This window comes from Cicer arietinum, chromosome 6 (genome assembly GCF_000331145.2).
Source record: "Cicer arietinum cultivar CDC Frontier isolate Library 1 chromosome 6, Cicar.CDCFrontier_v2.0, whole genome shotgun sequence".
Classification (NCBI taxonomy): domain Eukaryota; kingdom Viridiplantae; phylum Streptophyta; class Magnoliopsida; order Fabales; family Fabaceae; genus Cicer; species Cicer arietinum.
The window spans coordinates 24,972,485-24,987,614 of NC_021165.2; the positions used below are offsets into that span (position 1 = coordinate 24,972,485).

At 25.7% G+C, this 15,130-nt stretch overlaps 1 protein-coding gene across 1 annotated transcript; it reads left to right on the forward strand.

Moving 5' to 3' along the window:
* Positions 1 to 11,138: 11,138 nt before the first annotated feature.
* On the forward strand, positions 11,139 to 12,143 carry LOC101498873 (VQ motif-containing protein 11). Its single transcript, XM_004506902.4, has one exon. It carries the CDS (start codon positions 11,306 to 11,308, stop codon positions 11,873 to 11,875), a length of 570 nt encoding a protein of 189 aa, XP_004506959.1. The 5' UTR covers positions 11,139 to 11,305; the 3' UTR covers positions 11,876 to 12,143.
* The last annotated feature ends 2,987 nt before the right edge of the window (positions 12,144 to 15,130 follow it).

Below are 15,130 nucleotides of genomic sequence, written 5' to 3' on the forward strand. Positions count from 1 at the left end.
TATATATATATATATATATATAATGTGTTTGTTAATGCTAATAATCACATTTATTTGATAGTATTTTACAAGTTTTCCGAGCTCAAATGGGTGCTACAGTGTCGAAGCAAAAATCAAATAAATCACATGGATTCTAATAAATGTTTGAAATGTATGGCTTTAAAATTTCATTAACAATCAATCCACAAATATTTATTGACTTATATGTTTTATTTTATAGTGCTCTCGTCAAACTAACAACATAGACTGCGGATATTGTATATTACGATTTATGAAGGTGATTGTTGTTATAATCCCAGAAAGAGATCTAATTGAAATAAAGGAATGCATATTACAGCGCTTTTTTTAAAAAGCGCCGTAAAACTAATACAACAATCAGCGCATTTTTAGAAGAGATTTACAGCGCTTTTTTTATTTTAAAGAGCGCTGTTGTATCTTTTTACAGCGCTGGATACTACAGCGCTTAATTTTTTGAAAAAGCGCCGTAAATGGCTTAAAAAAAGCGCTGTAAAATACCATTTTTGGCGTAGTGAAAATATGATAGTTTATCTTATATTATCTTTGAAATAAGGTACTAATTTAATATTCTCTTCTTCCTTTATGGTCTGCTCAAAATTAAAACCCTAATTTATCTATAAAAAACATATTTTACTAACAGTAGCACGATTAATTATTGACATTTTTAAACCGATGTTGATTTTATTGGATTCTATAAGATTCTCATTTTTCTATACGTACCACGGATATTATATTTAATGAGCAAAAATAGTTTTATTTAGTGAATTTTTAGCCTCGAGCTAGTCTCATATGATGCAAAAATACCTGCTTCAATTTTAGTACATTGTTCTGATTGTTCTTTTTAATCACTTATCCTAGATAAATGTTAAACACTTATAGCTCTTTATATGTTTATTTTTCTCTTACTTGAGGTTAGTTCATGTTGTCACTTGTGCTTATTATTTTAATCACACGTGCTTGTTATTTTTTTCATAAATTATAAATAATTAAATTGTTAATAATTTTTTGGCTTAATTATCATTTTAGTCCATTTATTTCACTAATTCGTAAAATTGATTAATCTATTTTAAAATTCTATAATTATGGTCTCTTTCTCGAATTATGATGTTGAATGATTAATACTCTATGAAATTGCAATAAAATCATATAAGAAATTCAATTTGAACATATGAATTTTTTTATTTTTATAATTTAAATAATAACATATAAATAATTAATGTATCTAAATGATTCTACATCAATTAAAATATGTCAAATCACCTTTTTTTAATTAAAAAACTAGATGGATGGATCAAAACTATTAAAAGGACCAGTTCTACGGATTGGTGAAAATAGAAAGACTAAAATTATAATTAAACCTATATTTTTATTATATTCTTTTACATATTTTACTCATGCATTGCGCGAGTCAACGTCTAGTTTAATTAGTGGTTTGTTTGGCAAGAAAAATAAAATGTAATTAAAATACTACATACTTAATCTGTTTTATTTTAATTGTTTGATTTGAGTTGTGCACGATTCTTAAAAAATGATTAATTTTTTATTTTAATGAAAAAATAAATTTTATTTACTCATGTACCCTTATTAATTGCAATTAGTTGAGAAATTTGTGAATTAAATTTTCATAAATAAAAATATATAAATAAAAAAATTATGAAATAATAAATAATTTGAGACTAAAAAAAATACAATAGCGAAAATTAAAATGGGAAAGAGAGTATATAAATTGAAATTATGGTCTCTTTATTAGTTAACACACCACCACCTCCACATTAATATTTTCCTAGTTAATTATCCCAGTCTTCTTTGGCAATCATAGTGTCCACCACAAATAGCCCTTATGATGGAATGTTCCCTTGGCTTCATTCACACATGTACAATGGAATTGAAAACGATGGTTTTCTATAAGTGACCCTTTTGACTATGAAAAAGAAGTGTGCTACTAACTTTTGTCAATTTTCATAAATACTTAATTTGGGAATTATGCTACATTAGGAATATCAAATACGTTTCTCACTCTTTTAAAAAAATCATTCATTTAAATTACTAGAGCACATCATATACAAATACAAATTTAATATTGTTAAAAATGAAAAAGATTAATTTACGAACAAACTTACAACATCTAAATTAATAGCATAAAACAGTACAATACATATAAATAATGTGACAAAATCAAAGTGGTTGAAATACTTATGCACTCGGATATGTAAAATTGACAATCTAGTCATTAGATAAACCAGCAATCGATAGAAGTTGATCATATGTCAATCTGAATCAAACGATCATCGCAACAAGACGAAAAATCAAACAAATAATATACTAAAATAAAATATCAAACACTTCTGATCTGATATGACAAAATAAAAAATAAAAAAACACGAAAGATAATTTATTCCATGTAAAAACTACTTATTTAAATTAAAAATAAGAGAAAGAAACACATAAATAACTCCAATAAAAAAATACTCAAAAAAAGGAATGAATTCAATACGTTGCTTGCTTAATTTAATTAGCAATGGTTAAAGTTCCTCAAATTAAGTGGTCCAAGAAAATTCGAATAACTAATAATCAGATCTGAAGGTTGTGAAATGTACACGTGGTCGGTGCTTAATTAAATATATTATTTGTGTGCATATAGCCACTTACTATATAGGTGGGATGATTCACATGCAGTTTTCAGAAAAAAATACAATATATTTTATTCTCACTTGTTCTTTGTTTTGTTGGCTCAAATTGTCTTGTTTAAATTTAATGAAGCATATATTCTTGGCACCTTATCTTTTCTTGAAAAGATGAAGTGTTGAAGTTACACACTGAAATCTAAAAGTCTTAGTGAGTGTGTATATGAAACTTTTAGTGTGGATAAGAAATTATGTTCTATCTCATGATGTACCATATTTGGAAATTGCAGTATCCAAAAAGGTGTCTACTTATCTAATATAGTATGAAATGATTGGTAGATAACAAAGTTTTTTGGATCATCTAGAGCAGAACTTTGGTGACTGTTGAAAATGATTAACATTTTTTTGAAAACGATTAATATTGACGGAATACAAAAAGTACTATAGGGTAGCTTCCGGTGAAGTGTATCTGTAAATATTGTGATGACCAAGTCGGTGAAAGTTGGAGGGAGTGAGATGTATTTTTAGATTAGAATCAATTGAGAACCTTACACCTAAAGTACATGACTTTAATATTGAGAACCCTTTGATGAGTTATCCCTAGAGGTGGTTAGACCCTTGCAAGAACTTTAATGGGATTCTCGAATGACTGTGTAATGCTGATCAATTCGCAAGGATTTGGTCATAAAGGTGTTTCTGACTATGATCAGGTCTATAGGGTAGTTCTGCAATGACATCTTCTAGATCTGTGAGGCAATGGATTAAGGCCCATTTAGCGCTCGAGTCCAATTTTTTTGCAACAGTAATGACAAACAATATGTGGCGCATGAAACTTGTCATTCTCTTTGTTAAATTTCTTAAAAGGATTTTTGAATTACCTTCTAGGTGATCTTTTGAAAGACTGTCTAAAGACTTCTACTAAATTACTTTCTAGTTTTGTAATTTTAGCATCCAAAGACATAATTTTTCTTTGAGATATATTCATTATAGAAGCTTTTTTGCTTCTTCATGAAACTCTATAAAAGCATTACACAAATGATCACGGTTTTTTCTTTTACGAGTCATGAGACATAAGTTGGACACCTATTAATCGATAGAGCTTTTCGAATGAGGCTTTTATCTTCCTCCTCCCATGCTATATATGCCCTTTGACATTTTCCTTCCAGGTTAAGCTTGGATGGTGCCTTGCTTTTCTTCTTTAAGAGTGTTGGACAATCACTCTTCATGTGACCAGTTTTACCATACTCATAGTTAGTAATTAAGTTTGTGTCTTTTTTACTTGATTGTTTGAATTTGTTCAAGTTCTTGTCATTGTGTTTCAGTCCTTTGCGCTTAATGTAATTATTGTAACGCTTTACGAACTTGCTCATATTTTCGTCTCTTGAGCCTTGTTCCTCATTGTCACCACTATTCGATAGTTTTTCTACAATTGCCTTGGACGATGATGTTTTGAAAGCTATCCTCTTCTTATCCTTGTCTTTTCATTATCCTTATCCTTCTTTTTGAAACTTTCTTCATGTCTTGCCAATTGAACGAGCTCTTGCTCATGTTCCTCTAACTTACCAAACAATGCGATAATGGTCTTAGAAGTTGAGTTCCTTGTCTATTTAATTGCACTCAATTCGAGTTTTCATTCTCTGTCTAGACACCTCAATTTTTTTCTCCGTTAAAACGTCGTTTTGAATACATGTGTTCTATTATATGCACTCTTAGGCTTTGAGTAAGATATTAGGATAAGTTCTTGAGGTTTTTACACCTTTATAAAATCAAGGCTCTCGATGTCAGTTGTTAGGTCCGGTGGCTACTCGAATATAGAGGGGGTGAATAGACTCCTATGTACACATCAGATAAAAATATTTTTAAACTTTTTTTCACAAAATAAAAGTTATGCTTATTGGGACTATTAATAGAAACTATGAGATTGATTGGAAACCATTAAAATTTAATGACAACAACTCAATGTATTGATTCTTTAATTGAAGAGAGACTTATATTTTACAATTATTAAAGGTCAATCAACAACCAACACACAAATTGAATAACACTTTCAAGAAGTTCTAAACCAAACTTAAGAACTACAAGTACTAAAAATAAGAACTACAACAATACAAAGATTATGATTAGCATCAATAAAAAATTATGCATTACACTATACTTTTACTTTTCACCTTATGTCTTAAAGCAAGATGAAAATTCAATTTTCAATACAACCAAAAGTCACACTAAGAACATAATTTTAATGAATATTCTTGAAAGATTGTTTTACAACCAATTGTGAAATGATTTTCTGCGCACAACTAAATCAGAAAATTTATCAATGATTTTAATCAACACTTGTGCAAGAATTTTTTCACAATGAGCAAAAATCAATTTTTAAGAATTAATACTCTGCATCCATCAATAAGTGCAAAAATAAAAAGATTAACGAAAAAGAAAAAACAACACCATAATTTAGTACCTTCTTTCTCGCATGTGACCTACATTCAGTCTCCTCATCAATAATGAGAGATTTTCCCCCTTTAATTTGAATACGAATGATGATGTTTGAATACAACATACAATTTGTTCGAATCCTATGAATCTAAAGCAAATTAGCCTTCAAAATCTTCAATCTTTGTTTATTCTTCAAAAACCCCAAATCTTGACCCACAAAATTTGGTCAGAATCTTCAATTTGATCTGCTACACTCCAATCGATGAAAGCCTTCATTTGAGCCTTCAACTCGAATTGAATTTTCTTTAAACTCTTCAATCCAATTAAGCTAAATTTCCTTCAAACTTGAAAATCACAAACCTAACTCCTAGAATTTCCTTTCTACGGAAAAATAATTGAAATTATTTTTCTTCTTCAATTACAACCTTGAAACCCATCTACAGCACCGTGGACACTCAAAAACAAAACAATCCTAACTAGGTATTCTCACAATTAAGCACTCACATCAAAGAGTTTTCAAAAATTATTTGTATGATGAAAATAGAACATAATTGTGAATGTTAAATTCTAATGAATGTGGGTGATTGGTATTTATAATTGAACATGAAAAATCACTTTAGTGCACTAAAAATGTAAAAACGAAAGGGTGATTTGTATTAACTTAAATATTCAATTCAAAATTGTTTTTGACATAGTGATTCAAATCACTTTATAAGGTGGTTTTTGAATCACCCTCTAGAAAATTGATTTTTTTTTTTTATATTCAATTCAAAATGTAAATTGATTTTTCAAAATGCATGTTTTTCAAATATTTTTCCATGCATGTTTTATAAAGCTTTTGTAATTACATCAAACTAATCTAATTACTGGATTTAACCTCAATCAAAATACACTAGAAATTAGACCTATGAGATATATACTCACTCAAGCTTTTGGATTGTCCTATTATGGTTCTGAACAAAGCCTATATATTTAGATTCATTTTTACTAAAAATATACAATATACGTGAATCTAAAAATATATTTCTTCTAAAATCAAATATAAAAATAAAATTGTATTTAGTCACATATTTTTGTTCATATTTAAGTCCATAGATAACATAATAATTTTTAATATATTTAGATATTCTCGAATATAATTATTTTTACCTTCAAAATTAATTCTAATTTAAAGTAATGATACAATACTAAATTGATTCTTATTCTAGAAAACTTGCTTTTTAGTTTCAATATAAATTATATTTAAATATAAATTATATTTAAACATGCACATTCTCTCTTTTCTCTATAACAGCTGATTCCACCATTAAAAAAAATTCATAAAGATAGAATATATATTAATATATTATAAATTTTTTATTTTATAATAATGTAAAGATATTGATAAAATTTATTTAGTATTATTTAGAGGTGTTGAATTAGAGTGGTTAAGTACTTATCATGTACTATCATTAAAAAAATATATATATAAATAAATGATGATCCATTTAAGCACCATTTAGGATAGAGAAGTTGTGTTGAAATGCCCCAAAATGTAAACGAGTTGAAATTGTGTGAAGACACTTGTCAAGGGCAAGAAAGAAGACTAAACATGTCAAAAAGGGGTCCCAAAAATGAGAATTAATCAAACCATCCAACAAAGCAATTTGAAAGGAAGAAAGAGTAAAGCAAAGAAAACTAAAATAAAACAAAGCAAAAATTAAGGAATCCTTGAAATGAGACAACTTTTTTTGTCCTCAATGTCAAAGTGCAATTCCTCACGCAAGCTAAAGGAAAAGAAAATATGAAGAAAGAGAAAATTTACCCACCACACCATGCCACTAAATTTGTACACACTAATAAAATAATTTGGAATTGGAAGAAGAGAATAAAAGAAAGATAGAATCACACGGCATAAATGTAATATTTTAATATTGCTAAAGTTTTATATAATAAATAAAATAAAATAAAATAATAATTTTCATCATTTAAATATTTTACAAAAACTTCCTTAAAAGTTATTCTACGAATATAAAATTGATGGCAAAAGTGAAGCATGCCATTAATTTTGACATGAGTGATTTGAGCATATTTGTTTTTTCCAATAAAATAGATTCTAACTTAGTAACTTAAGTTAAAATTTAAATTTTTTATCTACGAACATCATTAATTTGTTAATCTAAAATATACTATCCAATTAATTTTACGTAAAACAATCCAAATAAAAATTATTTTAATTATATTTAACTATTTTTTAATTTAATTAAGTTCCTTAATTTGTTAATCTAAAATATACTATCCAATTAATTTTGTATAAATATATCTAAATAAAAATAATTTTAATTATATTTAACTTTTTTTATTGAATTAAATTTATAATTTATACAAAATCAATTCTCATCCTAAAAATAATCATTCCTGTATGGCGATAATCACAAATCAAAATAATTTAGACATACACACATAATATAATATAATATATAATATATTTTTTTTCTATAATAATAAATATATTTAGATTTTAGTTTAATTGGATAAATGTCATTATTAATTTAAATATTATTTTTTAGAATTAAATTTAAAACGCTACATTTATGTGGGATTTTAATGGTATTTATTATCTAGTCTATATATTTAAATAATAATAATAATAAATGATTACACTTTTTCAAATGTGTGTGTCTAAATGACAATAATTTATTTCTGTGTTTGTGACTATGTAAATGTTGGTTAGAGAATCAAACACATGATTCTTTAATTAATTTTAATATGATATTATAGTAAAAAGAAATGGACATATATAATATTGATGTGATAAAGTGACATGAAAATTTATTATTAGAATAGAATTGTTCAATGTGATTTATCTGTGACTCTGATCAAACTGAGACGTGGTTCTGGCGCAGATAAATAGTCTTGATGATATTTTCTTGTTCTGTTTTGTTGGTTCTTTGTTTTGTTTCAATGCCACACTGATTCATTATTCAATGCCAGCTTACCATATTTCATTTATTGCTCCTTTTTCAGATTCAAATATGGACCATAGTCCACTCCTCTTACACTAATTAGAACTCGTTGAAACAAATTTTATTTATCCTGTAATCTAATCCTAAATTATTAGAGTCCTCTTTCCTTAGAGAAATAAAGACTTCAAATTAAAAATATTCAATTTTTTTTTATTAAAAAAAACGATTCAATTAGTAATACTCTTTTTTTATATGAACAAATTTAGATAAGAGAAAGTGACGCAACGTAGAAGGTTAAAAAACTCACCAACTTTATTTTTGATTAGTGAAAAGACAATTATTAATGTGCATATTGTTTTTTATTTATTGTGTTTCGTTCAATATATATTTTATGCAGTAATTTCTATTTTAATCTAATTTATTTGTGTAAGTTGTATGAAAACTATTTATCTAAATTTATCCAAATTTATTAAATATTTTTAAATTTAAATTTTGAAAAAATTGTGTTGTCAAGGAATTCTCTATAGAATTAAATTTGTATAAAAAAATTAGGATTAAATTTATCTAGAAAAATGTCTTATAAAAATTAAAAGTTGTCTTAATATAATAATATAAAATATTTAAATTTACTTAGAATTTAACACAAAAAATTAAAAATTCACAAAATATTTAAATTTAGTCTCTGACTCGTCTCAAATGAGATTATTTTAAATAAAAAACACCTATAAAACAAATATATATTTAAGTTTAAATTTAAAAACATTTAAATAGTTAAGAATAAATTTATCCAAAAGAAAGTAAAATCAAAATATGAATTATCTTTATATCATGATGCTCATATTATATATTTTTAAATTTTAAGTTCTAAAAGACTGTGTTGTTAAGAAATTTTATATAATTACGGCGTATATTTAAAATAAAATTTAAAAATCTGAATGAATTATTAAGAGTAAATTTATCTAAGAAAAGATCTGAACAAATTCTACTTTAATATAATAAATTTATAATAAATTCTACGTGTATCTACCACACATTATTTAAAATTTGAATTAACTTTTATTTCTTTCTTCATTTTAACAGTTGTTTCAATAGAGAATATTTAATTTTATTTACAATTTAAATATTTAATTTGTTTTTATAAATTTATATTTTATTTATTTATTTTATTTTATAACTTTTTTTAATTTAAATATCGTAAGTTCAATTTTATTTTAAAATTATCTTAACACATCGTCATCGTTAAAAACATTTTATGTAGCAAATGGATGAATGATTTAGAAGTTTGACGTGACATATGAAATTAAATAATTTAAAAAATGAGATTAAATAATTAAATTGATTTAAAAAAAATGGTGATTTGATGATAAAAAAAAAGAGGAGATAATTATAATTCTTAAAATTATTACTATTTACATTCTTAACTTTCTTTAATTTATTTTTTAATCAATTTAATTATTTATTTTTTAATATTTAATTTATTCCTCTGTCACATCGCTCATTATTTTGTCACATAAATTTTTTCAATAACCGTTAATGACATATATAATTTTAAAACTAAATTAAACTTATATATTTTAAATTGAATTTTTATTTACATTATCGAAAATGAAAAAAAATGCAAAAGGATCAAATCAAATATATAAACCTTTATTTATTTATACTTTTATATTTAATATAACATTAATTATTATTCAATCAATAATATATACTCAATTTATTATAACATTTTTTAGTTTAACCAACAACAAAAATTGTAGAAACAAGTCAAAAATATTAGTATCACCTAAAGTATAAAATATTGTAGTGATTATGTTTACAAAAGAAAAAGCAAAAGATAAGATGATAAATAATTAAAGTATTGTAGAAAAACATAATTGATTTAATAATAATAATAAAATTATTGATTTTTTAATTTATGAAAAATAATCTTAAACGATATTTAAAAAGAAACTAATAAATATCATTGTTGGCTTAGGAGTTGCTATATACTACATTATTAGCAATCATGCTATCAAAGAAAACACAAAAGACGCAGCCAAATTAGAGTTGCCCCGCATGTGCATTACCGTAAAATTATATTTAATTATTTATTGACTAATTAGATTATAATTTATTTGCTTTTATTTTTAATCTTGAAATGGCCCATTTTTCCAAACATATAAAATACTATATTTTTTAATTATCATTTCAAAATTATTTATACAATATAATATGAGGAAAAAAGTTATTTATGCATATCAATAAAATAAATTGATTAAAATTTCATCATTTTTAACTATTATTTTAAACAACTCCTCTACTATCAACAACTCTATTCTATTTATTTTTTATTTTAAAAATAAAATGATAAAAAATATTATCAAAATTTTATATATAACTACGATGTTTTCAATTCCGACGAGTTAGAACGTGAGATCTAAAACTCTATTTTTAACACCACAATTCAAAGTATGAATACTATTATATGATTAAAGAGTTTAAATGATTAGCCATTTCAGACCACAAGATTGTAATTGTAATTAAGAAGATTTTCATGAAGAAGCTTTTTTGCGACTTTTTTGCAGTAAACTTGAGTAATACTCACATTAAAAAGCTTATCCTCAATCATGATAATGAATTTTTACTTGCAAACGATAAAAGAAAAGATATCGAGTTCCACTCACGAAAAAGTTACACACCAATTTGTTTTTTGAAAGAAGCTTGAAGACAAAAAGCTCTTTTGTTTAATTAGCCAAAGTTTCTATCTATCTATCCTTTTTCATTACAAATTGACAATAGTATGTTGTGTTGGTGTTTGCAACTTCCAAAGTCAATTATGAGTTTAACAAAATAAAACTAACATGTATGCAATTTATTGAAAATATAGATTTTATGAAAATAATAATGGTAACTCAATAAAATATTGTGAACATTACTAAAAATTAAAAGATGTAGAAAGAGAAGAGGGAGAGTACATAGCAGTTTTGACATGAATAAAAGAATTAACATGTCTTAATCAAAAATAAAAAATGAGTGGTTATATATATTACTAAAATGAGAAAGGTAGTAAAAAGTTTTCACCTTTATCTTATAATTTTTTCTCCATATATATCAAACACTTTCAACACACGCCACTCCACTTCTTCTAATAAAGCAAACCAACAACACACTTCCCCATTCCTCAAACAAATCTCTCTCTCTCTCTCTCTCTCTCTCCATAAAACCCACCCTTTCATTCCTTTCTTCCCGCTTCCTCTCTTCAATAACCACCCCACTACACATCTCTCTCTCTCTCTCTCTACAAACATGCAATCACCAACATATGGATCCGACCAAACACAACAAACAACACCAAACACAACATTCGTACAAGCCGACCCATCAAATTTTCGATCGGTTGTACAAAAACTAACCGGAGCATCACAAGACCCATCAGCCCAAAAACTCCCACTAACTCTCCCATCTCGTTTAACGGCCCAAGCCCACCGTCCACCACCACCAACAGAAACAATAATGGGCCCAAAAAAGCCCAATTTTAAACTCCACGAACGCCGCTCCAAAAAATTACAACTTAATGTTTCGGAAACACCCACGATGATGTTCCACAACAACAACAACATAATGATGATGATGATGATGAATAATAACAACAACATTAATCGAAGTGTTGTTATGGCTTCACCTGTTTCTCCATTGGAATTTTACTATGGAAATGGTCCAATATCACCCTATGAAGAAGTTGAAGAAAAAGATGAAGAAAAAGTTATAGCTGAAAAAGGTTTCTATTTGCACCCCTCTCCTAGAGCTTCTACACCTCCTGAACTATTGCCACTTTTTCCTTTGCATTCTCCTTCATCTCAACCTTCTTCTTCTTAATTATTACTCTTTCTTTTCTTTCTATTGTTGTTTTTATTATTATTATTATTACTCCATTAATGTTTTTTTTTGGTGGGAGTTGATTTCTTTTTTTTTTTTTTAATGTTTTTTTTTTGCTATATTAATTAATTAATTAACTAATTTTTTTTTCTCTTTTTAATTTGGTGTTTTTTTTCCTTTAAGAGAGAGATGTACTTTATCATTGTGTGTGTCAGTGTGTGTAGCTGTACTGTGAATAAATACTATTCTGTTGATTCTGCCTTGACAAGATTGGTTTTGCTGCTGCTTATATAAAAATATAATTATTATATATTATATGTTATATTTGTATATAATATTATATATGGTAATAGTTTAGGATTCCTTTGCAGTTTCATTTTCTTAATGGCTTTTCTTAAACGTGAATGAAGTGCTAAGAAATCAATGGAGAGTGTAGCTTTAAGAAGCAATTAACTGTTCTTGAACTCTAAAACACGGATTATTATATTTGAGTAATTTCAAATTGATTAATGCATGACGTATATTGGTGAGTCAATAAAATACTTGCTACTTCTTCTTCTCATAATACAAACAAATTTTTGTCAAAGAAAAATAATATATTTTGAACTACTTATATCCATTTTCTTTGACAAAGAAGAATTATTTTAAAGTAATGTAATATTTAATATTTATTTTTTTAGATTCAATGTAATGTATTAATGTAAAGTTATTTTGTATTGACAATCAATTATAAGTTAACAATGTAATAAATAAAAATATAAAAATAAAGTTACACATATTATATAAATTCACACATTACGGTAATTAGTGTAAAATAATTTTATATTGAATGTGGATTATCTTTAATTTTTTTTTTCTTTTTCAATATATTATGTTATTTTCAATGATATTTTTCTTTTAATTTATATTTATAATAGTAGAAATGGAAAGCACTAGACATGTAAACATAATCTGCATGATAATTACTAATAAAGATAGGTTATAAAGATAGGTATCTGCATGATAATTACTAATAAAGATAGGTTGATAAAATTAATATTATCTATTTTATTTATATAGTCATTTTGAAAAATATGCAAAAACTATAATAATTATAAGTTGGAGAAAGTATTAAGTGTATGTTTGATTAAAGTGAGATTGACAAAACCAAATTCCAGTGCAACCAACCAACTTAGAGGTAGAAAATCAAATCTAGCTCATGATCACAATCCATATTGGTAACAAATTTGCACAAAAATTTGATTTATTATATGAATGACACACCTCGACCTTCGAATCTATATCCAACAACTTCCAAATCTTCTTAATTAACCTCAAAATTGGATACAAGATAACATCTCACACCACAATTGGACACACAAAATTCTCACAATAAATCTCACAATAAAAGGAGATCTTGGAATAACCAAAGGACTATCAACATACCCGAGCTCATGCTTAAAATTCACATGTTTTTGTAATCAAATTATTTTAGTAGACTTGGATGCCATGAAACAATACTCAGCTTATGGAAAAGTACGAGAAACAATATCTTATTTTTGATTCATTGAAAAATAAAAGAATCTCTATGAAAGAAGCAAAATTTTACGGTAGATTTACAATATATGGGGTCACCAACTTAGTCTAGTCAGCATTAGAGTAAGCATGTAACTTCAATGAAAAAAGATGGAGGAAGAAGAAGACTATGAAATTGTGTACCCCAAAGATAATAAAGAATGCGAAGAACAATTGTCCAATGTACTACAGTGGGAGAACTAAAAAACTAACTAACAACATGCATAACATAAGCAATATTAGGTTTGATAATGTTAAGATACATAAAGTTGTCAATCGAAGTAAACTACAATGTGGGATCCAATGGAGAAACAACATCAGAAGACACATATTTCAAATTTAGCTCAAGAAGACTATGTATTGCTTGAGTATTAGAACGACAAGTCTGATAAAAAATGCTGACAATATATTTAGATTGAGAGACAAAAATAGATTCACTAAATGTTATTAAAGTGGCTCGAGTCCTGGTCAATCTTATTTGGCTCTATAATTGTCGACTACTTCAATTTATTAGTTTTGTTATCTTGTTCTCCAATTAGTAAATTTATCTATACACAATTTAGTTAAATTCGTCCCCTTATATTTCGTACTCTATTTTAGCTGATTTGACAGCTTAAAGAAATATCTTTCTTGTCATAAACTAAAAAAGAATGTGACATTTATAATGACCAATAAATAATATTGTTAATAATTATGGTTAGAATGATCATTAAGTGAAATGTTAAGAGGTCGATAGTGTAAGTATTAAATAATAATGGTCAACTACTATAAAGTTCAAGATAATTAATGTTAAGGAATAAGCTTAATTAATTAATATTATTAGATAAGATAACTAGTAAGGATATGATTACTGGTTTAATTATATTAAAAATAATTATAAAGTAATGGTATGGAAATAAACTCCCAGCCGCCACACTTCTATATTTTCAAGGTTAAAAAAAATGTAAGGAAATAAATCATAATTTTTCTTTTACTCATGGGAAATAAATCATAAGTTATAATTATATAATTATTAATTGAAGATAAGTTAGTAAAATGATTAATCAAAATATAATTATAATTAATTAATTATTAAATGAACATTAAATATTATTAGTTTAATAATTATTTAGGGTCAAAGTGGTAAAGCTATTAGATAAGTAATAAAGTTAGTTAACGATAGTAAGTAATAACTAATCAATTAATTACTTAGTAATTTGTTGTAAAAACGATAAGATAGTAATCGCCGTACTTATTAGAAATTAATAACAATACCATTTAACTAAAATGTTAAAATATTAGAACAATGAGTAAGAATAATATTAACAATACATTATCTAATACACATTTTATAATACACAATATTTGATTGATTTAAATTTATATAGGTTCTACTAAATTATGTAGGTCTCATATGAATTTGGTGAAACTCGTGTTAATTTTAATTAATTAAATTGGATGTCTTGAAAAGTGTGTTAAAGAATGTGTTACTAGCATAATAATAATAATAATAATAATAATAATAATAATAATAATAATAATAATAATAATAATTGTTAAAATCCATTGTATATTTTAATTATTTCTTGATTGTGCAACATCTTAGGCTAATTGATAGTAGTCCTACTCAATACAATTTCCTATGCATTGAATGTAATTATTGCAGCATAATTATAAATATGAAGGTGTGTGATCTCATTCGAGACACAAGAAACACAACAA